This window comes from Cheilinus undulatus, linkage group 22 (genome assembly GCF_018320785.1).
Source record: "Cheilinus undulatus linkage group 22, ASM1832078v1, whole genome shotgun sequence".
Taxonomy (NCBI): Eukaryota; Metazoa; Chordata; class Actinopteri; order Labriformes; family Labridae; genus Cheilinus; species Cheilinus undulatus.
Window position 1 is genome coordinate 33,941,272 of NC_054886.1, and position 27,032 is coordinate 33,968,303.

At 37.1% G+C, this 27,032-nt stretch overlaps 2 protein-coding genes across 2 annotated transcripts; both read left to right on the forward strand.

The window, feature by feature from the left end:
* Positions 1 to 3,601: 3,601 nt before the first annotated feature.
* si:dkeyp-75b4.10 (ladderlectin) lies at positions 3,602 to 7,150 on the forward strand. Its single transcript, XM_041778756.1, has 4 exons — positions 3,602 to 3,656; positions 3,735 to 3,866; positions 3,961 to 4,075; positions 6,807 to 7,150. The coding sequence occupies exons 1-4, from the start codon at positions 3,618 to 3,620 to the stop codon at positions 6,893 to 6,895; spliced, it is 375 nt and encodes a 124-aa protein (XP_041634690.1). The 5' UTR covers positions 3,602 to 3,617; the 3' UTR covers positions 6,896 to 7,150.
* Positions 7,151 to 11,250: 4,100 nt separating this feature from the next.
* On the forward strand, positions 11,251 to 20,639 carry fgb (fibrinogen beta chain). Its single transcript, XM_041780085.1, has 13 exons — positions 11,251 to 11,429; positions 11,607 to 11,639; positions 11,739 to 11,836; positions 13,259 to 13,358; positions 14,814 to 14,882; positions 16,136 to 16,250; positions 16,512 to 16,618; positions 17,480 to 17,594; positions 17,720 to 17,839; positions 17,945 to 18,067; positions 18,181 to 18,275; positions 18,470 to 18,660; positions 20,041 to 20,639. The coding sequence occupies exons 1-13, from the start codon at positions 11,346 to 11,348 to the stop codon at positions 20,270 to 20,272; spliced, it is 1,482 nt and encodes a 493-aa protein (XP_041636019.1). The 5' UTR covers positions 11,251 to 11,345; the 3' UTR covers positions 20,273 to 20,639.
* Positions 20,640 to 27,032: the final 6,393 nt, after the last annotated feature.

The following is a 27,032-nucleotide window of genomic DNA, read 5'->3' on the forward strand; positions in this document are numbered from 1 at the left end:
CAAATACAATGTAGTGGTCAAAACTTAGCATGTTTAGATTCCTCAGAGCATGACAGTGGTGATATCTTACAGGCTGTTTATTTAGTAGTCAGTCTCAGTTGAGAAACCAGCATCAAATCTAGATATTTGACTTTTAAGACCTGATTTATTGACTTACCGTTAATTTTTACATGTAGTGTAGTCGATCTGGACCAGACGAGAAGCAAACTGTTTTGTTAACGTTCAGAGTCAGACAGGAGTATTCAAACCAACATAATATTGATTTCAGACGTGCTGACAGTCCGATTAGAAACCACATTGGCTGTTTTTTCAAAGGCATATATGACAGTGTCGTCTGCATACATTTGGAGATTGGCCCCTCGGCATGATTCAGGGAGTATTTTTACAGTCCTGTGCCTCGTTAACATCATTTCTAACTTTGAGGGCAGCTGTAACGGTGAAGTGCTGCTCTCTAAAACCAGACTGAAAAGAAGAAAAAATATTACTTGTGTCTAAAAATTCCTTAGTTGATCACTGACCATTCTTTCAAACACTTCAACTAGGACACACAATTTAGAAATCAGCCAATAATCGTGAACATTGAAGGGTTCACGCTCTTTTAGTAAGAGAAGAACAAAAGCAAACAAAAGACGTGTTTAGATTCAATGGAGAAACAAAAGAAAATGAGACTTTTCCTCAACATACTAGTTTTGTTTCAGATTATATGGCTTATAAAAAAACAAGCTTCGATAATACAAATTACTTCAGAACTTCAGCAAATTTAATAGCTGAAAAAAGTTTCTGACTAATTTTCCGTGTTTTCGAAAGCCTCACCATCTTCAGCCTCATCCCGCCCTCCGTCATCATGAAGATCTTGGGGGTGTGTTTGATGCTTTGCAGCCTCCTGGTGCTGAACCAAGCCCATCCCACCAACTACACCACCATGCCCAGGGGCTCGAAAGACCACATGGGCCCCTGCACGTACATGGTATACAAAAGTCGCCCCGGGGACTACGTCCCACAGTGTGACGACGACGGGTACTTTCTCCCCACGCAGTGCTGTAAAGAGACCGGGTACTGCTGGTGCGTGGACATCTACACCGGACGGATGGAAGACAATACCAAGGCCCTGACAGCAGAATTTCACTACCAGTGTGGTGAGTACAATAAAGCCTTTTTTAAAATTATATAAACCCATTTACTTAAAACAGAATTAACTATGATGTTAACAGCATGGATGGATGCACAGAACTCTTAGGAAAGTAATGTCAGACTTTATAGCTAGGCCATGATGTGCACTAATATCAGAATGCCAGAAATAAAACAGAAGAAACTGAAACAACCTTAAAAGAAAAAGATGAAAAAAGGAAAGTTTATTGTTGAAAAAAAAATGGGTGAAAAGTGGCAGAAATGATAAAAAAGTGTCATGAATCGGATGAAGACGGCTCAAAGTGACAAAAAAATGGCAAGATATGGGAAGACACCTGTCAAAAAAGGGTTAAATGCATCAAAAACTTGCAAAAATTGACAAAAGAACAAGAAGCAGCTGCAGTGGGGAAAAAGTTGCAGTAAAATGTGACAGGAATGGGTGAAAAAGAGAAAAAAACAGGATACAAGTGTCAAAAACGTTGACAAAAGGTGACAGGAAAAAGTAAAAAGTGGCAAAAATGAGCAAAAAGTGGCCAAAGGCGATGCAAAAATGGGTGAAAAGTGGCAAAAAAAAGCTAAACCTACCATAAATAGGAAGGAGATGGCTCAGAGTGACCAAAAATTGCAAGAAATTGGCAGAAACCAGTCAAAAAAACAAACAAACAAGCAAGCAAACAAACAAACAAACAAAAAAACTAAAACCAAATGCAGCAAAACCATGCGAAAATTGACAAAAGGACAAAAAGCAGCTACAGTGGGGAAAAAAGTTAAAGTCAAATGTGACAGAAATGGTTGAAAAAGGGGAAAAAAAATGGATACAAGTACAAAAAAGTTGTAGCAAAGTGGCAAAAAATGGGTGCAAAGTGGCAACAATGGGAAAAAAATTACAAAAGGGGGCTAAAGTAGGCACGATATTGCAATAAGTGGCAAGAAATGTGCAGAAAGCAGTTGAAATTGAACAAAACAGCAAAATGGGTTATATGCAGCAAAACTTTTCCTAAATGGTCAAAATAGATGAAAAGAAACTACAGTAGGAAAAAAGATGAAAAAAAGGTTGCATAAATGGTTGAGAAAAGGAAAACACAGGATACAAGTGAGAAAAATGTCGAACAGTGGCCAAAAATGGGTGAAAAGTGGCAAAAATGGTTTAAAGTGCCATGGATAGGATGAAGACGGCTAAAAATGACAAATAATGGCAAAAAATGGGAACACACCAGTCAATAAAGAGGTAAATCCAGCAAAACCTTGCAAATATTGACAAAAAGACAAAAAGCAGCTACAGTGGGTTGCAGTAAAATGTAACAGAAATTGGTGAAAAAGGGACAAAACAGGATACAAGTACAAAAAAGTTCAAGAAAAGTGGCAAAAAATAGGCAGAAAGTGGCAAAAATGGGAAAAAGCAGCAAAAAAAGGGCAAAAAAATTGCAAAAATATGTTGTAGAAATGGGCAAAAAAGTTGCAAAAAGTGTCATAAAGTGGCAAGAAATGGGCAAAAACCAGTGAAAAACCCAACAAAACAAAACAAACAAGCTCTAGTAGGAAAAGTTGAAAAGGAATGTTGCAGAAATGGTTAGAAAGAGAAAGAACAGGATACAAGTGTCAGAAACGTTGACAAAAGGTAACAAGAAAACGTGAAAAGTGGCAACAATGGAGAAAAGTAGCAAAAATTGGCAAAAAAATCAACAAAGGCGGCTAAAGTAGGCGAAAAATGCAAAAATGTGTTGCAAAAATGAGCTAAAAAGTTGCAAGAAGTGTTAAAAAAGGGGCAGAATTGGGTGAAAAGGGCAAGAAAAGGATGGAAGTGCCAAAAACATTCAAAAAAGTGGCAACAAATGGGCAGACAGTGGCTAAAGTAGGCAAGAAGTTGCAAATAGATTTTGCAAAAATGGGCCAAAAGTGACAAAAACAAAATAACAAACAAACAAACAAAAAAAAAACCCCAAACAAACAGAAAAAGGTGGAAATGGTTGAAAGGTTAAAAGTAAAAAAAAAAAAAAAAAAAAAAAACCCAGGAGAAATTGGTTTAAAGAGGTAAAAAGATTTAGCAATAATGGATGGAAAACTTCCATCATCAATAAATCAACACTGAGGAGTGTTGATTTATTGGCAGTTTAAGGCAGTGGATGGAACAGATTCACCCATTCACGTCCAATGCATTCCAACCACACAGTTTGGGCTGTGTACCTGCTGTTTGCTGCCACCTGGTGGCCGTCTTAACATTGCAGTCAACTGTCAATTCTGCAAGCCAGAAACAACTGAAGAAACAACAGTCCAGATCAATTCATGGAGCAGTTAAAAGTAAAATCGGTATTATACAGTAAAGGGCTGCAATAAAACAACAGAAATAAAACTCTTAAACATTACCACCGGTCGTTGAGGACTACGTTTTAAAGCCAGCTCTGTAGTTTTATTGATTTGTTTGCCTTATAGGCAAGGACTACTACTGCCCTCAGTACTGGACGTATTCCCCGTACGACCATCGCTGTTACATGTTCGTCAACAGCCCGAAGACGTGGATTGAAGCTGAGGTGAGGTTTCACTGAGCCGCTGAAAATCCTTCAGTTTTGTTGGTTTTGTAAATGAATCGTCCTTCCTTTCATTTCCAGATTTACTGCTTGTTTGAGGGAGGAAACCTGGCATCAGTCCACAGTTCTATGTGTTATCACGGCATCCAGGAACTGACCAAATATGAATACGATTTCCCTTTGACCTGGCTCGGAGGACAAGATTTTGCCAAGGTATGGAAGGCTTTTACAGGAGTAAAGCATAATTTTCTTTGATTTTGGGGTAGTAATTCACTTATATATACTTACTTTGTCTTTCTATCCATAGAACTGTGTTTGGCTCTGGACTGATGGCAGCAAGTTTGACTATGGCAACTGGTACATGGACCCCAGCTACTACTACATGGACAGAGAGGAGCACTGCCTGGTGATGAATTATGGACGTAAGTTCCACATGTAGAAAATCACATGCATTCATTATCAATATGGACCTATTGCACTAATATAACCCTTTTTGTCACAGCATACTGGAAGGCTGAAGAATAAGTTGTATTTCGTTGACATTAATTCTGAAGCCACTTAAAGCTTAGAAGCACAGATGGGTCAAAACGACCTGCATTAGAATCAGTGTGTTCATGTGCATTCTTTAAAGATATATTCTGGGATTTTTAATGCATTTATTCAGGTAGGAGGACAGTGGATAGGGTTGGAAACAGGGTTAATAGAGTGCGGGAGAATGTACGGGAAAGGAGCCACGGGCTGGACTTGAACCCTAACCGTGCACATGGGACGAGACCTAACCACTAGGCCAGTGGTTCCCAACCTGAGAGGTTGCCATAGACCTCAGGCAGGGTGCAGGACGTGGTCTGCTCTGATGTCAAAGATAGATTTGCATATATTTTACTAAAATCATGAGAAGAAATGTAGTATATGACAGAGTACAGGGCAATGATCATCAACTGGCGGCCTGGGAGCCATATCAGGCACCCCAAAGCTTTCTGTACGGCCCCAGAAGGTCATTAAAGAAGATGATGTTGGCTAGTTAAATCCACCCAAAAATAATAGACATTTAAATAGTTTTAGAATGGCTCAACATTTGATTGTTCTTTATAGAAATTTACTTGCCAGCCATTATTAGTAAAAAAGAAAAAAAAAGAAAGAAAAGTTAAAGTGGCAGAAATGTAGCAAAAATGGACAAATAAAGTGGCGAAAGGGGGTTAAAGAGTGGCAAAATGGGTTGTAGAGTGGCACAAAGGGAAAAAAATGACAGGAAACGTAGTGAAAAGAGGTTGAAATGTTGAAACAAAAAAGAGGGAAAAGAAGTATCAAAAATGGGTCAAAAGTGGCAAAAAAAAATGCAAGAAAGTAATTTTAATGGGATAAAAAGTTGCAAAAATAGATAAAAGAGCAGCTTAAAGGGGATAACATGCAGGAAAAGTGGTTTAAAAGGGGCTAAAAAATGACAAAAATTAGGTTAAACTATCAAAAAGGGACAGAAATATAGCAAAAATAGCCTGGCACAGTAGTGAAAATGTGTTAAAGGGAGGCACACAGGGGCAGTAATTAGGAAGAAAGTTGCAAAAAAGTGATTAGAGAGTAGTATAATGGGTGAAAAGTGGCAAAAAATGGTTTAAAAGTGGCAAAAAAGTAAGAAAAGGGGGTTAGAAAGTGGCAAAAATAGAGGAAAAGTGGCCAAAATTGATAAAAGAATGGCATGAAGGAGACGAAACATGCAGGAAAAGAAGTTCAAAAGGCGTTAAAGAATGTCATAAAACTGGTTAAAGAGGCAAAAAAGTATCAGATGAGTTAATACTGGTGCTATGTGGGCAGTGCTGTCTTCTTGTGGCCTGCTGCACAATAATATGTTAATCAGACCAAAATATTCATATAATTTTTGTCTATGTACAAATGTATGTTTGTCAAATGTACTTGATGACCCCTGGTATAGGGGCTACCCTAAAAGATAAAAATAAATAAATGAATAACAGGATCTGTCCATTTTTGAAAAATGAAATGTGAATTTTTTTTTTTTTTTTAGACAATAAAGTTTTAAATTTACAAGAAACTAAAGTCAGAATGTTGGTATTAGAAACATTTTACATTCATGAGAAAAAAAAGAAACTTAAAATTCCTGAGATGAGAAAGTTGTAAATTTAACCAATATAAACTCAGACTTTAAAGTTTTTCATGTAAAAATTTCACGACAGTGTAAAGTCAAAAATTTACCAGAAAATAAACTGAAAAAGTGGCAACATTTTTGGCTTCATAATCTCAAAATTACCAAGTTTTCGTTCATATATTTATGACTTTCAAAGTAGAATACTTTTTTATGTAAATGTACAAGTTTTTACACTAGAGAATTTTGAGTTTAATTTTGTAAAGAAAAGATGTTGTCATTGTTTTAATTTTCTAAAGGGGCTTTTAAACAGTACTGTCATAACTGACAGTTATACATAGATATTTTAGCATTTTTGGGGCATATCATTTTTTAGACATGAGTACAGGGGGCCCCAAGGAAAAGACTGGGAAGCACTGCACAAGGCCATCTGTGCCATAGTATGTGCATTTTTAATCATTTTGGTGAATAGTTACCACTAGTTTTGGATTCAGTATAATATTTTGGTCGACATCAGATGATTTCACTTTTGGAAAATTGTGTTTTCCTCAAAAATGTAATAGCTGTGGACAGGAAGCTGATAGCCATGGCTGTCACTGCGGCAAAGTCTAGTTGCACTGGAAGCTGGTATATATAATAGCTGCCACTGGGGTAGCGATTAGCTTTCCTTCACAGTGATGTTTTTGCATTCTCAGTTATAAGAATGACGTGTTTGCAAACACAGAAAAAAATCCCTGCAGTTACTGATGTGTCCTGTTGAGGTTTCTCTGAAATCAAATCAACCTTCATATGAGAAAACTCCAACCTCACTGCAGAATTACATATTATCAATGAATAAATCACTTTAATTTCAGCTGTGTTCTGCTTCCTGGCTTTAAAACCTTTTCACTGAATGAAGGAGAGACATGCTGGCAGAACTCTTAAAATAATCTGAATGCTTCAAATATTCAGCTGACAGGGGGATGTCTCTGTCTCTGGCCCGATTAGTAAGACCTGTGTGCAAAAATCTGACCAGCTTTTAAAGACTTTTCCTGTTTTTTCTCTCCTCTCTCTTACAGTTGAGCTGAAGTGGCACTACGCTAACTGCAGTGACACCCACCCTTTTGTTTGTGTCAAGAATGACTGGAAGAACATATTGCTTAATTAGTTCAGTTCCTTTGCCTTCACATGCTGGATCCAAAACTTAAACTCCATGTAATCATTTCTCATTGATGCTTTCATTTTTATATTTGCACATAGCTTGAGATGTGATTGCAGGTCTGGAAGAGAGAGTGTTTGAGGCTATCAGCCTGCAAAGATTCCACTCAGGTCTGCCTGCATGCTGCCGCTCTTTCCCTGGCTTTACCACATTAGTGATCCTCATGTCATTAAACTCCTTAGAGCTTCTAAAAATGTATCAATAAAAAATGCACAATAATATGGAGATCTATGTGAATGTTTGTGTTTTAAAATGTTTTATCATGGATGGCTTCATATGTGTGCTGTGGTGGACATTTCAATGAACATATTCAGGGAAAAAAGATGAAAACAAAAGAAAAGACAATGAAATAAAAGAGAAAAATAAAAGAAAAAACAAGAAAATATACAACAGAAGAGAGAAATGACAAGATAAGAAAAGAAAACAAAAGAAGCTGTAAAAGAAAGCAAGAAAAGTTTCAAAGAAAAGAAAGCAAGAAATGTTTCAAAGCAAAAAATGCAAGAAAAGACAAAAAAGTGAAATAAAAGGCAAGATGAGATAAGAGAAGAAATGAAAAAAGAGGAGAGTAAAAAGGAATAGAAATGACAATAAAAACAAGACAAGAAAAAATTGACAACTAAAGAAAGATATTCAAATAAATATAAAAGACCAAGAAAACAAAAGAAAAGAAATGAAGATATAAATTTAAAAGAAAGTAAAAGAAAAGAAAGAAAGAACAGAAAAAGACAAGAATATGAAGGAACAAAACAGAAATAAATAGCAAGAGAAGAAATGAAAAGAAAAAAGCTTTAAAAGTAAATAAAGCAAGAAAAGTTTAAAAGTAAAGAAACCCATTAAAGAAAAAAAAAGTTCAAGGGAAGAAAACAAAGAGAAGACAAAAACAGACACGACAAAAAAAAAAAAAAAAAAAAAAAAAAAGACAAGAAAAGAAAACACAGAAACGACAAAAATGAAACAAAGAAAAGAGAAAACAAGAAAACAAAAAAGTAAAGAACAAAAACTAGAAAAAGAGAGGAAAATAAAACAAAGAAAAGACAAGAAAATAAAAAATAACAAAACAGATATAAATGACAAGAAAAAAGAAACGAAAGGTAAGCTTTAACAAAAATAAAGCAAGAAAAGGCAAAAAGGTCAACTTAAAGATGAGACAAGAAGAGAAAAAAAAAAACAATAGAAAAGACAAGAAAACAAAAAAGAAATGAAAAGAAAGAAAGGAAAAGATGGTTGTACAAGAAAAATAAGAAATGAAAGGAAAAGAAAAGACAGAAAAACACAAAAAAGACAAGAAATAAATGCAACAAAATAGAAATAAATGACGAAAGAGGAAAAGAAAAGAGAGAGAAGTTTTAAATAAGAATCAAGCCAGAAAACAGGCAAAGACAAAACACGATAAATAAAAGATAAGTTAATTCAAGAGAAGAAAAGAAAAAATAACAGAGAAGACGAGAAAAAAAAACAAGAACAGAAATGATAAGAAATTAAAAACAGACTGATATACAAGAGAAAAAAAGACAAAACAAGAAAACAAAAGAAAAGTAAAGCACTGAAAAGAATAGACAAGCAAAAGACAGGAAAAGAAAAAGAAAAACAGGAAAAAAATTACAAGCAACCAATCAATGCTACATTTTACACAATATCTATAAAAATATATCATGAATACATTATTCCAGATAACATATTTATCACCAAAAACATGCAAATTTATGCTCCAGCTTATTGGAAAATAGTTCAAGATCATAATAATAATAATAACTATAATAATAATAATTATTATTATAATTATAATTAGTTCAGAGAAGAAATCCTTGACACTGTATCTGAGGGTTTTATAGAAAATCTTTAAATATTCATGTTTCCATATGGAACCCAAGGATTCTTCTGAGTCAGCTTCAGTAGTGAGACTCCAGCCCACAACTGCCTGTTCACTTAATCTTATTAGTCACAATGTACTGCATTCATTCCTATGACAGGACCTGTTTCAGATAGCCAGGGGGCGCTACAGTGGTTAATGTGGTAGAGTGGGACACTGAGCAAAAATAAAAACAAATCATCCAATTAAACTTTCAACTTAAAAAAGAAAAGAAAGAAAAAAACAAACTGATTGAAATGATAATGCCATTTCAAAAAAAAAAAAAAAAAAAAAAAATACAAGAAAGATGAAATAAAACATGTTAATGCTATTAATTCTAAATCATCAAATACTTTATGTACCAATGATGCACTTTTTGAACAGAATAAAAACCATTATTTGTCAAGAAGTATATGCAACACATTTGGAAAGATGAAGGCCTGGAAAGTTTGGGAATCCCTGGTCTAAGGTAGATGCTGCTGTCTGGTCGATATTTTTATGTATTAAAACTGTCACTGCCTACATGTGTCGAACATGATCAGGGCTGCTGTAGTTCCTTGTGTGTTTTCATCCATACAATCTAAATGAGAATGCAGTTTCATAATAAACTTCTGTTGTAGAGGTTGCCTAAGGTTAGGGTCAGAGATCTGATCATTTCATTTTTGAAACCCAGAACCCGACTAAAGTATGTCACTTCATGTAGAGAGTGTAATGCTAGAAATGCTGTGCAAAGTGTAGTTTGTTTTGCTGAAGCTTCTGATTTCTGAACGTACCCTATCGGACTCAAACAAACATCTGTTACACAAGAGTTCTGGTTTCCCGACACCGATGTTCTCTCTGCTACGCCCACACAAAGAACTTTGACTCTGAGGTGGACTTAGAGAACAGTATTGAACAAATCAAAGAGAAAATGTTATCTTTCCAGAAATATTCCTCTGGACAAACAGTGTTAATACCCCTAACCCTTCTTTAAGCCCTAGATTTAAGATTTGACTTTTAGAAATAATATTAATTAAAAAAACGCACAACAATATGGAGATCTACTGTAAATATTTGTGGTGTACATTTCATTTAACACATTTAGGGTACAAAAAGAAGAAGACAAAAGAAAAGAGGAAAAATTTAAAAGAAAACAAAGCAAGAAAAGTTTAAATGAAACAAAAGCAAGAAATGACACAAAAGTAAAATGAAAGACAAGATAAGAGAGGACAGAAGGCAGAAAAGAAAAGGCAACAAAATAAAAACAATAAAATACAAGAAAGAAAGAAATACAAGAAAAGTAAAAAAGACAAATCAAGAAAAGAAAAGAAATGAAGAGATTATAGAAGAAAAAGAAAGGGGAAAAAAGAAAAAGCAATAAAAGACACAAAGTAAAATAAAAGACAAGATAAGATAAGAGAAGACAGAGGGCAGAAAATAAAAGGCAACAAAATAAAAACAATGAACAGCAAGAAAGAAGGAAATACAAGAAAAGTAAAAAGACAAATCAAGAAAAGAAAAGTAAAGAAATGAAGAGATTAAAGAAGAAAAAGGGGATAAAAGAAAAGAACAGAAAAGACAACAAAATTAAACAAACAAAACCGAAATAATGATAAGAGAAGAAAGAAAAGAAAGAACATTTTAAGCAGAAATAAAACAAAAAGAAAATAAAGACAACTCAAGACAAGAGGAGAAAACAAAAAGAGAAGAAACAATAGAATACACAAATAAAAAAAAAAATATGCAAAGACAGAAATGATGGTAAAGGAAAGACAAAACAAGAAAAGAAATAAAAGTAAAGAAATAAAAAGATAAGACAAGAAAAAGAAAGGAAAATAACTAGAAGAAAAGAAAATAAAAGAGAGAAAAGTAACTAAACAGACACCAACCAGTGCTACATTTTACACAACATCTACAACAAATATCTTTTATCTTTGGCATTATTCATTGTAATTTTCTGAAATGTATTATTTATCATAGAGTGTGCTGCTGACCTCTTGCAAAAAAAAAAAAAAAAAAAAAAAAAAAAGAAAAATGAAGGAAAATAAACAAAAGAAAAGAACAGAAAAGACAAAATAAAGAAACAAAACGGAAATAACAAGTAAAGAAAGAAAATTTTAAACAAACAAAAAAGAAAGAGGGGTGCAGGAAGACTGCTGGAACACTCTCATGTGTGGGTTTAAGAAGTTATTTCAGACTGGGAACATGAGTTCATGTCTTATCTCTTTACTCATCTCTTTACTGAAGAGGAGTATAGCAAACTTCTTTCTGAACAGCATTGGCTGGAAAACAAAAATCTGACTAAAGTCGTGTCTTTGCCCTGCTTTCCCTCCGTGAACTTGATCATGACCGCTCACTGCAGGGACACAGGTTAGGCAAACTGTCCCAGCTAGGACTGACTAATTCAGGCGGATCAATAAAACTGGGGGAGGATAAACACCTTCGACCTGGGACGGAGAATAAATACCAGGTCTGCTCACATCTCGGAGACAGAGAGGGAGTGAAGGCACACTGAAGACAGGAAAGCGACTGGTTAGAATTTAAGGAGAGTAACTTAATCGACGGTGGAAGATGAGGACGCTGTTGTTGCTGTGTCTGTGCGTTCTTGCGGCCTTGGCTCAGGACGATATGATGTATGACGATTATGACCAGACGGTGAGTTTTGTACACCCTCTGGAATGTTTTACAATATAATTTTGATTTCTATTTAGATTCTGTCAGGCTTAAGTACATTTAAAAAGTGAAGTAGTGTATTAAGTGTGGATTTAAAAGAGTTCATGACCAAGAAAAGAAAAATCACAGAGACATAACTATTGCCTGTTCTTTTAACAGGATACTGCAGGCTCATCTGGAGCGGCGGCAAATGTATGTACAAAGATTACAGCACTTGCAACATATTTTTTTCCTTCCTACATGCTGTTTTTGTTTCATTGATCATGCTTATTCTCCTTCGTTTCTGTCTAGGCTTCAGTAGACGCTCGTGGTCATCGTCCAACAACTGGGCGAAGGGACAGATACAACGCACCCCGGCACAATCCTTCACCCGTTGGCGGTGCCAGCAGGTACGGTGACAATTTTATGTGAATTTTATGTAACATCAGTGGTATGATAGTTCTAAAGAGTCCTGATTCTTCACTGGAATATATTTTTTTAACTTTCTAACTGTCAGCTGTTAGTTGATAAAGGATCGTTAACATCATTTCACCTTGTCGAATCAAACTATCCAAGAGCCTTAAGAGGCACCACTAAACCTAAAGGCTCTTTCTTTATTGTCTTTGTTGACAAGTCCATGCAGTTAAACCTCAAATTTACAAACGAAGTCCATCTGTTTAACTTATTTATGCTTTAGACCAGGTGTTTTTAAAGTGTGGAAGAGTGAGCCTCCCCTAAGAAAGAAATGATCCATTCGGTGGACCCCCACCCACTAAAAGGATTCAAATAAAATAAATAAATAAACAACAACATTTCAAACATTTATGTCTAATCTTTAAACATTTAAATGTTAATATAGTTTCATATTTTGATTTGCAAGTGTCCTAAACATCTGCCTTTCCCTCTTATTCAGTTATAATGCCATTAAATACCCCTTTTTTATTTTTTTATTTTTTGGTCATTTTACAACTTTTTTCCTCTTTTCCTCATTTTTTCCACTTTTATCCCATTTTGCCCTTTTTCACCTTTTTGCCCATTTAAGCTACCTTTCATCATTAAATACCCCCCACCCCCCCATTTTTTGCTCACTTTTGTGATGTCTTTTTGCCACTTTTTCCAATTTTTGCCACTTTTTTCCCATTTTTTGCCCCCCCCCCCCCTTTTTGCAACTTTTTGTCCATTTAAGATACCTTTTGCCATTAATTACCACTTGTTTCCCTTTTTCCAAATTTTTGCCTCTTTTTCTTGCAATTTTTGCCCCATTTTCCTCTTTTTCACAATTTTTTTTGCCACTTTTTGCCTATTTAAACTCCCCTTTGCCATTACATACCACTTGTTTCCTCTTTTTATCCTGATTTTCACCTCTTTTCACCCATTTGTTGCTGCTTTTTGACCATTTTGCCACCTTTAATCTATTTTTATTGCTACTTCAAGCTGTTTTTGCTTCTTTTCACCTCTTAGATTGTGGCTCTTGCAAAGGTATTTTTCAACAATTTAACTCTTTGGTTGAGTAACACTGCTCTATAGCATAGTCCCTATAGTAACTATAAGTCTATCTATTTTTCTCCATGCACACCAGAGGTTAGCGAAGCAAATCACCTTTTTTCTGGTTTATGGTTCAGCACCTCCCCTGAACCTCTGTGGCGCCCCCCAGGGGAGGTCTGCCTCACACTGAAATCACTGCTTTAGACCATGCCATTAAAAAAAAATGAAGAATGAAAAAGAATGAAAAGAATGAAAAAAAGTATGAAGAATGAAACCAAAAAAAAAAAAAAAAGATTTTTAAAAGTGACATAGCAGTGTTGGTGAGTGTTGTCTTCTTTCTTATCCAGGTATCGTGGCCGGCCCCCCACTGGATCAGTCAAACCAGCGCCACAAGTGAAGAAGGAGCAGCCTGACGCTGGAGGATGCACTCATGCCTCAGAGGAAATGGTAGGAAGGCACAGTGACATGGTTGCCACACTGATTTTAAAAGTTAAAACTTTTAGCTGCATGAGCGGTCCAGGTTGGCCACTTTTAAAGTTTTAACCTCCTTTTTGTACAGATTTTTTTGTTTCTCCCACTCATTTAGAATTTGGACCTGATTAGTAAACCTAAGCCCTGTCTTTAAACAGGAAGTAGTTTTGACCAAACTATGGTGTCTGTATAAAACAACAGGCTTGCAACATTTTATTTCACTTATTTTTTTCTCAAAATTTCAAAGCAAATTCCACTTTAATTTCAAATTTGAATTCCTGAAATTTACAAATAAATTCCAAGGAAAATCCCCCTCCTGCCAAAAATATCTGAAACATCCAAAGTCCCTAAAAATTCCATGAAATTTCAGGAAAATTTAGAAGTAAATTCACTACCCAATGTCCAATTAAATTTCTTAAACTTTGAACATTCTCCTGAAATTACCAAAAAAGTAAAACATTTCCAAGAACCCCCCCAAGAACATTACTGAAAATTTTAGGCAAATTCCCTAAATCTTTAAAACAAATTCCACTAAAAATGTCAAAGCAAAGTCACAGAAATGTTCCATGGAAAAAAAAATCCCCCCAAATTTTCCAAACATCTTAACAAAGTCCCTCAAAATTTCAGGAAAATTCAGGAAAAATTTAAAGGAAATTAACTATCCAAATTTTCATTCAGATTCCCGACACTTTGAAAATAATTTCCCTTAATTCTCCTAAGAGTACCAAAAACAACAACAACATCAAATCAAAACATCTGTAGACATCCCAAGCAAATCATCACAGAGCTTGCAGACTCCCTTCTTATAAATTATCCTGGACAGTACAGAAATGAACAACCACACACTTCCAGCTTTGGTATTTAAAACTAAGGTTTGGACATTAGAAGCCAAAAATGTTGTGGTTATTGTTGCTTTTGCAAAACTAGCCACGTTAAGCCCTGTTAAGGTCTAACAACTTCAGGGGGAAAAAAAATGTTCCTTTAATGTTACTTGCATTTTCAGGTATTCTGTATGGTTATTTACAGTTTTATAGTCCTAAAAAATAAATTACCCATCATGCAATCAAGGGATACATAAAATAATCAAATCATGAAGTTGCTCTCTTAACAGTTGAAACCTTTAAAATATATTTTTGTGAATTAAAGAGCTTTGTGGAAATTCCTGGAGCAAGTATGGAAATGGATGGTGGTTTTGAAATTTACTGAATTAGAAAAATATATAGAAATAATTATCTGTCCTGAAAGGAAATCCCACCTTTATTTTGAAGTCAGAAAAAATGAAGTGCTTCTAATTTCTGCAAAAACAATATAAATGTTCACATTATGGAATATGTGAAGAGCAATGAATTAACACCTAAATATTAAATGCAGTGAAAAACAATAGCCCTGGCACAGTTTGGTCTCTTAAATGATTTTTTTCTGGTCTATCAGGGTGTTTTGTGTCCAACTGGCTGTGAGCTGAAGACCACTCTGGTGAAGCAAGAGAGGAACGTCAGAACGGTAAACACCTCCGACTTATTTCAAACTATTTCTGTTAAATGTTTTCAACTTTTTTTTAAGCCTCTAAGGGCAGGGGAACTAGCTTTAACCCTCTCAGACGATACATGACCAGAAGAGACACAGGCAGGGAACATTTGGCCCTGGCATTTTTTTTTTTTTCTTTTTTGCTTGGACCAGCCCCTCACAGTGGGTCGAGATATGATGTTATCGTACATACACTTCTTTTCCACCTTATGACGTAAATCTACAAAGAAAATGTCCTCAAACTATGACAGAGTGTAGGTGTAAGTGTCGTTGACAAATCTCATGTTTTCACTCTGTTTCGACTGACTAACCTGTGTTTAGAAGTGAGTATACACCATACTGTTGACGGACTTTTAGGAGACGTGATTTGGCATTTAAAAATAAAAACGACCAATGAGCCGCAGCGGCTGCTTGATTCTCTGGAGCTTAGTGGAAAAAAAAAAAAAATCATAGCAACTGATAGTATGTCAGACTGCCAGCCCCCTCCTGGACACTGGTTACAAAAAGTTAATCAACTTTTGAACCACAGCCCCTTACTTTTGTCTCTTTTGCCATTTTGGCATTCTGATGACACTCTCCATGCCTTCATAGACCTTAGAACTTGGCAGACTTTCTAGGTTCTTTAAACCTTAAATCCACACCAGTAGCTTCAGTATTGGATGTCTCCTTAAACAGTTTTTATCAAGTTTTCGATCATTTCTGCCACCAACTTAGCATTAGCACCCATATTGTTTTGCTACAAATGTTGTCACACGGGCTTTGACAACCAATGGCAGGCTGTTCCAAGGTTGCATCATGCTTTGCCAGACTGTCTTAACAGATGGCCTTAATAGCTCATAATGGAGAGAAAGAGACACAGAGAGGCCGTGATGTGGCCCTCAGTGTCTCTGCAGACAGGAACTGATTTGAATGTTGGCACAAATACAGCCATTTTTAAAAAATGTGTCTTGAAGACTTTTGGTCACAGAATGATTTCTTCTGTCACAAATAAAATAAATATTTTTTGTCTTTATAGTCCCATAACGTTTTCAAAATTCCAGTGATATTACTGCAGCACACATTTTCTTAAAGCCCAGGTTGTCCTGAAAAACCTAGGGCCTAGGGCTCAGAGGGTTTACTGACTCTGTTAATTTGAAAATAACTAAGAAAATGTACACAGACATTATGTTTCTTTTCATGCTACCAAGGAGAAAACATCAGACCTGACCTGTTTTATACTTTTTCCTCAGAGCGTCAATGAGCTGAAGCCTCAGGTTTATGATTTGTCCCGGTCCACCAACAACGTCTTAGACTATGTCAACAACATCCAAAACTCTCTCAGGGAGAGGCAGAGGATCGTCAATGGTGAGGAAAAAACAGTTTTGTTTCTGTGCTCAAAACCAAGACGTTAATGATGTGGTCTTAGATAAAATTTCACATGAATCTGTAAGCCCACTCAGGTGTGCAAGGGATAACTTTAACAGTTTGGACATTTTTGCTAATTCAAACATTTTCAATAAGCTATTCCAAAAATAAAGAAACATTAGCTAAAACTGCAAGCATGGATGATTCCTAAAAGGATTAGTTTTGGAAACTTTATTTTATTTGTTTCATCTTGTCTTTCAGACAACAACAGGGTGGTGGGTCAGTTCACTGACAACGTGGAAGAACAACATGTCTACATCAAAGACATCGTCGATACCGTCTTCCCTTCCAACATCAGAATCCTACAGGTAAAAGCAGAGCACAAGTCAAGAAAATTTGTCGTTTTTTAAAACTTAGTGTACTGTTCATTACTAATTCCAGCAACGACAATCACAAACAAATATCTTCAACTACAGTTTTCCTACAGTCAGGAGTTTCCCACAAAGTTGCATTACGGTGCTTAAATGTAAATAATAAAATGTATATCTCTAGCTCTGGAGAAGTTCATACATTTAATTTCTCATGCATTAAGATATATTTTGTTAAAAGCACTTTATCTACAGCCAGCTGTGCAGAATCAGTTGAGCAATATAACATAATATCATCAGCATAAAGGTGATAAATGGGGCCCAGGGCTGATCCTGGCGGGAAAACATGTAGTGCCATATTATGTAATAACGCCACATTATGTAATAACCCTAACCATAGGACTTAGTGTGGGCTCCAAGGTATGCCCTACCCAACTACCTTGCCCAAACTCTAACTGCTTAATGACTTATGCCTAAACCTAACCCCCCTTCAGGGCTCTAGACTAAACACCTAACCTTAACCCTAGAACTTAAGGTGTGCTCCAGGGTATACCCTACTACCTTGCCCTAACCCTAACTGCTTAGTGGCTTACAAAAGGAAGCGTTATTACATAATGAATTGAAAATTTATTACATTATTACATAATGCGGCGTTATTACATAATGTGCTGCTACAGGGACAGTAGCTTACGTATTTTTCTGTTAATTATTTGGCTTCCTGGTTTCCCCACCCGTATATAAAGGGGTCACTTGGGCAAATGTCTAGGCAGACACCAGAAGATAGTAAACATGTGGGTAATATCCTCAGATTAATGGAGATGAAAGCTTAACCATGATGCAAAAACTTTGCCTTGGCTGCAGGGTGTTCTGGACAAGATCAGGTTGAAGATCCAGAACCTTGAGAAAGCCATCCAGACCCAGAGGGAGGAGTGCAAGGAGCCGTGCACCACCAAATGTCCCATACCAGTGGTGTCTGGTGAGTGTAATATTGTAGCTCTGGTAAACAAGAGCACATCAGGAACTTACTGGGTTCAGTATTGACCGAGACACTGATTCTGCAAGTACTGAGGTTTTTGCTAATTATATCATTGTGTCATTCAGGTAAGGAGTGTGAGGACATCTTCCGTCGGGGAGGAAGAGACTCACAGATGTACATGATCCAGCCTGATGCTTTCTACCCGGCATACAAGGTCTACTGTGATCAGACCACCCAGAATGGAGGTGAGAATTTACAACATTTAAAATCATTTTCCACACAGATAAAGAGATATTTTAGGTAGGAAAGACCCATTTATATGTGCAAATCTGTTTTCTTTTTTTGTCCAGGATGGCTTCTCCTCCAGAACAGGCTTGATGGAAGTGTTGACTTTGGTCGCCGCTGGGATGATTACCGACGTGGTTTTGGCAACATTGCCTTCGATACTGGCAAGGGTCACTGTAACATTCCTGGTACGACTTTTAGACTACAGCAGATGGGAAGAGGATCATGTTAAAAGGACATTTAATAGGAAAACCATATTTAGCTCTAGTTGACCGGTTCTTACTTTATCGTCCTGTAACAGGTGAATACTGGTTGGGTAACGACCGCATCAGTCAGGTGACTAAAATGGGCCCCACTGAAGTTCTCATTGAGATGGAGGATTGGACAGGAGCTAAGGTGGGTCCTAGGGAATCCCAATGGCACATTCAGCTGATTGACTAGTGCCAACCCTTCTCATGATCCAGCAAGTCAAAGACATTGAGCATTTCTGTTCACGATTATACTGAGAAAAGACAGCATACTTTGATGTTGCAATGACAAAGTCCATTTGCAATGTGTTAAATGTTTTGGTGTTCCTCTCCTACACTTAGGTCCACGCTAAGTATCAACAGTTCACAGTTCAAGCAGAGACCACCAACTACATCCTGGCTGTCGATGGCTACTCTGGTAATGCTGGAAACGGTTTCCTGGAAGGATCCTTGGAGCTCTTTGGTGAAAACCGCACCATGACCATTCACAATGGCATGATGTTCAGCACCTACGACAGAGACAATGACAACTGGTAGGTGTCCTGTTTGTTGGGAAGTTCATACCATCTCACTAGCTGTGTTTCCATTACCCTTCAAAAAACTCAAATATTGCAAAAAAGTTTTCATGCTCTCATTAGGAGGTTTTTCAGATGCTTCGACACAGAAATATATCGCAAAAGTGGAATGAAAACGCTTTTTATGCACTTACAAGTTACGGGACGTGACGTACACGCGGTACGTGTGGACAAAAGAGGAGATGAGACTTTTCTAATCATCATACTTACACCCTTATACGTGGCTTTTACAGTGCGTATGGACCTTGCCCCTGAATTACCATCCGTTGCCTTCGTCTTTTGTTCAAAATGATCAAGGCAACCGCCATAGATGTAACCAAAACTGTACCAACACGCAACAGGTTTTTAACGTCAAGCTTCCTTGCAGCGGATTCACCCGAGATGAGATTTTACGAGAATTGCAAGGCCTATGCCCAAAACTCCCTTCAATGGAAATGCATTCAAAGCGCAATTGTACTTAATCGAAATTTAAGAAATATCGCTTTTATTTTGTGAAAAACTGTAATGGAAACCCAGCTTTTGACAAAAAAAACAAACGTCTCATTTAGTGGACAAGAAAACAGAACCAGCTAAAGCCCATAAAGCCTCTGTCTGAAGGGATAAATATTACCAAGACATGAATAGGCAAACAGCCTTTCAAAGATAGAATACAATGAACTCAAAAATATCTCCTGATTTAAAGAGCCTATCATGGGTTTATGTAAATGTTAAAACAAAGCCGTACACCAAAGAGCAGTCAACTGAGAACAAAATGCAACCGTGGGTTGCTTGGAGGATTCTGGAGTTCTGCAGGATCCCTCATTGGCTCATTCAGCTGATATCTGCCCTATATTCTGGTCTAGAGGCTCCACCTCTGACCTCTTCCCAGGTGATCCTGGAGTGAGGCAGGCTTACCTGTATGGACTAGATAACAGAGAAAGTGTACCTTTAGAGATGGGGGCATGGGCGTGGTGCAGGCCTGGGTGATGCCAGAGCAGAACAGGGTCAAGGTTGATGTGGCGAAATGCCAAACCGGCCCACCCATACTTGACTTGACCTGACAACCAGCTGTGTGCAAAACTTCACGTAGTTTTAGGCTAGTTTAAGAATTACAATGGCAGAAACAGTCAGGGGTTTCATGCTCACCCAACTGAAAATGGTGACAGCAAAAGGTGCGGTTATGGTGCCAATTGTTTGGCGTTCATTGGTCAATAAGTTTGCATGGTTCCTCCTGGCAACCAAACCATAAATGCATCTGGACTTGTGTATAGAAGGGCTGTTGTGAGTCACTGGTACTTGACTTTTACTGTATCCACTGTTTATTAAAAAACTTCTTTGTCCCTCTTTCTCTGAAAACAGGATTCCAGGTGATCCCACCAAACAGTGCGCCAGAGAAGATGGAGGTGGCTGGTGGTACAACCGCTGTCACTCGGCCAATCCCAACGGTCGATACTACATCGGCGGCGCCTACAATGCTCATATGGCCAAGCACGGCACAGATGACGGCGTGGTGTGGATGAACTGGAAGGGAAGCTGGTATTCGCTCAAGGCCATCAGCATGAAGATGCGGCCTTACTTCCCCCCAAACTAATTGTGCGAGGGGACAGGCACATGCATATAACATACAGGGCACTGCCAAAATAAAAGACACCAAACTAAACTGGACTGAAATGTTCTCAGTTTGAAACTATCAAAGTGCATTTGTATTGTCATTCTCATGTGTTCTTTAGTTTGGCAGTAGCCTTTATGTAGATAGATGCACACATTTACAACTGACTGAATCAGGACATGTGGAGTGAAAGTTAAAATACAACTAATACTAGTAACAATGTACCAGTTATGCGTGAATGTGCTGCCATCTGTCTGCTCTTGTTATATGTCATGTCTTCAGTGTGCACTACAAGGATGAGTTGATTCAAACCGTCCTCTGCTACTCAATAAACATGTTGAGGTACCTACAAGCTGTCATTTCTGCTTTTTTCATTATAATCCAGAAACAGAACCCAGCCACTGCTGCAAAAGCCTTTTACATAAGAAGCCCAATCCTTCAGGGAACTTACAAAACTATCATGAATAAAATGGCAACCAAAATAATCTGGTTTCAAGATAAATTAGGTTTCCAGAAGGTCAGAAGAGGTATCAAATTATGAAGACCTTGCCATTTATTATTTCAACGAGAGCTGTACATGACGCAGGGGTTAGCACTGTTGCCTCACAGCAAGAAGGTTCCTGGTTCACTTCCTGGTCAGGGTCTTTCTGTGTAAGTTTGCATGCTCTCCCTGTGCATGCGTGGGTTCTCTCCAGGTACTCCGGCTTCCTCCCACCACTAAAGCTCGTTAGGCTAATTGTATGTGAATGTAAACATGCCTGGTTGTCTGTCCACCTATATGTACCCAGCCGGGATAGGCTTCAGCCCCCCTGGGACCCCCAACGGGATAAGCTGTATAGATATACAGGGGTTAAAAAGATGAAAGTCAAATGTTGTCAGATGTCCTGATAACATATAAACATACAACATGTCTAATACAGTGGTTCTCAACTTTCTCAGCCCAGGACGCCCAAAATATAGGTGTCAGAGACCGGGGAGACCCACTGTACCTGAAGGTGGCTAAACATAGCCATGCACAATCAGGAATAGTCATGTGGAGACAAGGCTGCCCATAAGGAGGGATAAAGGTTTCTGGGACCCAGCCAAACTGGGGGCCCATGGAGGTCAGCAAAACCATGGTCCATTGTGAAGTTACACAGTGAAAACCATATTTTATATTTGACCTTAATAATAACTGCTCTAATCAAAGAAACACATATCTTTATTTATTCATTTACTTAGTAAATAGCCTTCTTAATATGAAAATAAGTTCTCTTAAAATCATAATTAAAATGGGTTAAAAATGACTAAAATTGGTTAACAATGGCAAAAAAAAAAAAATGGTATAAAAGGTGATAAAATTGGATTTTAAAAAGAACATAAATGGGTTAAAAGTGGCAAAAAAAACAAAAATGGGTTAAGGTGGCAAAAACAGGCACAAAAAAGTAGTAAAAGGGATTAAAAAGTGGCTGAAATGGCTTTTCAAGTGCAAAAAACCGATAGAAATTCGGTGGAATGGGAAGAAAATTGCTACTCTGGCAAAAATGGGTTACCTGTGTTTAAAATAGGCAAAAAGAAGTGTAAAAAGTGGCAATTATGGGTCAACAGAGGCAAAAATGGCACAAAGTGGCAAGAATTGGTTTAGAAGTGGCAAAAACAGGCAGAGGGTGATAGAAAGGGTTTAAAATGGACAAAAATGGGTTTAAAGTGGTAAAAATGTCCTAAAACGGGCAAAATTGTTGCTAAAAACTGATGAAAAGGGATTAACATTTGGTAAAATTGGTGTAAAGTGGCAACACTGTAATTTAAATAATATTCTTAGTTTTTTTAAGGCATCTGGCAACCCCCTCTCAAGGTCTCACGACCCCCAAGGGGGTCCTGACCCCAAGGTTGAGAATCACTGGTCTAATACAGTGGTTCTCAACCTCTTCAGCCCGGGACCCCCAAAATTTAGGTGTCAGAGACTGGGAAAACCCACTGTACCTGAAGGTGGCTGAACACAGCCGTGCACCATTAGGAATAGTAATGTGGAGACAAGGCTGCCCATAAGGAAGGATAAAGGTTTCTGGGACCCAGCCAAACTGGGGGCCCATGGAGGTCAGCAAACTCATGGTCCACTGGGAAGTTAAGCTTAAAATGAAATAACGTTTGTTATAAACATATTTAAAATTGCGTAAATTAGTGAACAATGACAAAAAATGGTGAAAAAGGTGTTGAAATTGAATTTTAAAAGAACATAAACGGGTTAAAAGTGGAAAAAATGAGGTAAAAGTGGCCAAAAAATAACAAAAAATTGATTAAATTGGCAAGAATGGGCACAAAACAGTGGTAAATGTGGACAAGAAAGTGTCTGAAATGGCTTTAAAGCACAAAAATTTAGGGAAATTAGGTGAACTGGGATGAAAAATTGATAAAAAACTGGCAAAATGGGATAACTGTGGTTAAAATAGGCAAAAAGGAGTGTAAAAAGTGATTAATAGTGGCAATAATGAAGCAACAAAAGGCAGAAAGTTGCAAGAATTGGTTTAGAAGTGACAAAAACTGGTAAAAAGAGTATAACATTGACACAAATGGGTTTAAAATGGCAAAAATGTACTCAAATTGGCAAATTCGATGTTTTAAAGTGATGGAAAAGGGTTAAAATTTGGTAAAATTGGTGTAAAGTGGCAACACTGTAATTTAAAAAATACTCGTAGTTTTTTTAGGCATCTGGTGACCCCTTCTCAGTGCCTCGCCACCCCCAGTAGGGTCCCGACCCCAAGATTGAGAGCCACTGGTCTAAGATACTGGTAATAAACTGAGGTAATACAAGTTTTGGACCTCTTACATGTTACTGATATGTATAATTAACACAGCCTCATTAAGATAGAAATCTGGTTTAATGTAGGGCCTAGCCAAAAGTCATTCAATCATCATAGCATGTTAGAAGTTGCCTACATTAGAATTAAACTAGTACACTTCTGTTTCTCCAGATTTGGAAAATAAATTGGTGTTTTTCACCTCTTTTGTTAAATCAAATATTTATGTAAAGACCTGCATTGTCTTGTTGGACAGCACTCAGTGCTATAAGTTTGGAAAATACTAAACACAAAACTCGATGTCACGCTTATTTTGAATAGTTTGCAGTATCAAACACCCAATTATCATTATTATTTTCAGTGCTGTTAAAAATTGCAATAAAACAGGCAATTTTTGACCCTTTTAGGGCGCTCAAGCACTCCTTAATTTTATCTCAGCATCCCTGAAATAATAGAGAAAATTCAACAGAAACGTTGCAAGTATTTCATTTATAAACAAATATGACAGCTGACTTTTTATGAAGTAAAATTAAACTCTAGACCAATTAGTTTAAATACATTTTCTTTCAGTGTCAAGATAAATAGATTTATTTATAAAAAGTAGTCATTTCAACATGTGTAGGGATGCATTAGTAAAAGTCCTGCATTTGAAACTTTACTGATTTTTTAGGTCTAGGGTGTAGAGTTAAAATATGACTCAGCAATGATTAGGATGTCTTATGCTGACCTTTGCTCTTGCAAAACATTTTGTGGTGTAAAACTCCCATTCTCAGAACTCTACATATATTTTTAGGAGCTGAGAAATCCTAAATGTCTGATCCTAAAAACGTCCCCACGTTACAGGACGGATATTTTACGTGAGAAGTACATGAAAGTAAAGTTATTCATAATTGTTTTTTTCTTACAATCTGGGAATTTTGTTTGGAAATATAGTCTTTGAGTACAAAGATTTTGTTTGGAGTAATTCTTTTAGGCTCAAATAACAAGACAAACCACAGCAGCTGAAGTGAACATTGGATCTTTATTGATTGGTCAACATTGAGTAATTTCTCTACTGTTTGAACATCAGGTTGTTCCAAGAACACTGGTTCACCTCATGAGAACACGTCCTCTCTCTGCTGCCCTGGACATTCTTGGACTGTTTCTGCCTGCACTTCATCACGTACACCGTCCCCCGCAGACTCTGGGGTCTGTTTGTCCTGCTGGTCAACCTGGAAAACAGACATGACAGAAGCCGTTGCAGATACAACTGAAAATTATAGTATGATAGTGAATTAGGGCCACTCTAGAGAAAGACATAATAAAGAGGATCTGTTACTTTTACAGAAAAAAACTCAGAATTATCAAGATGTACATTTATGAGAAGAAAAAAAACTTCTTTTTTGCCTGCCCATGTGAGCCCGTTTGCTCACTGATGGGCATGTGGATGGATTTGTAGGGCCTGACTTGGTTAAGCGCCAGGAAGCTGCAAAGCTTCAAACATACCCCAAAGATCTTAATGCTGGCGAAGCATGCGATGAGGTTGAAGATGGTGAGGCTTTTGAAAATGCAAAAAAAAAAGTTAGACACTTTTTTCAGCTATTTAATTTTCTTCCAACGTTTTAAAACTGATTGGCATCATAAAAACTAGGTTTCCTCTAACCCATATAAACGTAGAATGAAAAGTTGGTAAATTAGTGTTTGGTAGATTTTTTCTTTGCTGCGCTTTGTGACAATAAATCTTATACTGCTGGAAAGCCTGTTTATTTCCCTTTTAAATGGTGCCACATTTGTAGGGAACATGCATTTGAGGGATGAGCAGCAGAGCTGAGTATGTGGTTGTACTCATGGAAAATTGGCCAAATCTTCTCTAGTAATCAGTGTTAATTTTGACAGCACTTTTTAATTTAGTTTAAGTTAAAGTCTTTTGCCAAAAATATCTTTCTTTTTTTCATAATTTAGTCATCTAAATTGTTTTATTTTTAGTCTAGTTTTAGTTGACGAAACTTCCCAACATTTTAGTCGACGAAATTACAGTAAATTTAGTCGACAGATTGGATCTCTCCCCAACTTACCCCGCCACCACGCAGCAAAAGCAGTTGTGATTGGATCTCCCCCATATCTCATCCCACCTTTCCACACAGCCAAAGTAGCTGTGATTGGATATACGCCTAACTTGCCCCAAATCAGGTCTGATTGGATAAAGTCTCTGCAAAACATTTTCGTCTCGTTTTTATTTGTTGACTGAAGTGTCAGTTAATTTTGTTTTAGTTTTTGTCCATGTGCACTTGTTTTTATTAGTTACTGTCTCGTTTTAGTCAGGGGAAAAAACTATAACAAAAATAATCAGTCAACAAAATATCACTGCTACCAATGCTGAACAGCTAATGCGAATATAAAGTAAGAAAAATGGGCCCTCAGAACTAGACCATTCCAATTGCTTGAAATGATTAAAGTTCATCATTGGCAGTAATAGGTTAACTATGATTTCTGTCAGTTATGTCTTTAAAATTGGCATCGAAGTAGGTGTTTTAATTGTCCATTGAGAAATAACAAGGGACAGGAGATGGAAACTAGCAAAAGTTATGATCTCTATATGTGAAACAAAGGTTACTTTTAGCTTGTTTGTAACAGGCTTAAGTTGCACTATGTAATTTGAATTGTCCCTATCAAATAAACTTAATCAATAAATAAAAATCTCTACATGATGGCAATGTGCAAAAATATGGTAAACATACCCACATTTGTATTTGCTCTCTGCATTAAATAATCTCTCTGTCTGCCTAGGAAGAATCCATTCCATATAAGTGATGATCTCTACGAGTCGGCACCAATATCTCAGAGAAAATGTTCGAAAAAGAATAAAGAAAGCAGACTCACCTGTCTCTTGTTCAGCTGCTGTGTTCAGGCAGGTGTGCTAGCCTCTGCTACTCGTCTGCCTTTTATGCTGAAGAACCGACACTGATTCTTCATCTGAGCCATTGTTTTCTTTCATTTCTCCACACAGCAGCTCTTTGGTTAAATGTTACGCCGACAATGACATGTTTTATCCTGGTGTGACTCAGACGACCTGCAGAGACTGGTGCTGCTTTGTCTCTCAGTTATTAATTTAACATACATCAGGATACGAGCCCTTTAAGTTTGGGTTACATCATTTTGATATGGTCCTTTTTCTTCATTGTGTGTGCTGTCGTTTTGTGCTCCGGGTTCCCAGACTATCTTGTGTGTTTTGCACCTTTTAAAGATATAAAATACAAATCTTATAAAGTTGAGTGCAACATTCAAGTATCACTCTTTAAACTACAAAGAATCTACTTCAGCCACCACCCTCTGATTATTGATTACATTAGTAACATTTCAACGAGTAACTGATACCAGCTGGCTCGAAAACAGTGGATAACACCTGTACATAAGAAGTATTTTAAGGTCATGATAATAAGAATGAGATGGAGTTATTGCACGGCAGGCATATAATACTGAGCCACACCTCTGTTTAGACAGATTATGTTACCTTAGGTCATTAAAGGCCGCACAGTTTCTATGCCAGAGTAATCATATAGTACTGAACACAAAACAAATTCTGCAAAGTCTCTGTTGCTGTAAGCAGAAAGACCTCAGATGGGGGTCCAAATAAGCAGCCATAGCTCAACAATGGTGCTTTAGCTGTCGCTCACCTCCGACCACCATCAACCTTGCTTCTTGTCTCGACAGGAAGTTGAATTTCATGGGGAATTTTTGAAGGCAGTTTTCTGAAAACTGTTGCATCGGGGAGCGATTTCTCCACAAAAGTAAGATATTGATAGTAAGTAATGCTTTGAAATATTGTTGGTTTTGTGTCAAAAGCTTAATCAGCTGTCTATACTTTTGAATTATGATCACTTTTGTTGTTCAGGTTTTGTGTTCACACTAAAAGCATTTTAGCCAGGTCTGTTCATTCAGGAAACTAAAAGCTTTCACAGAGTGACTCTAGGAACCCATTTTTCAAG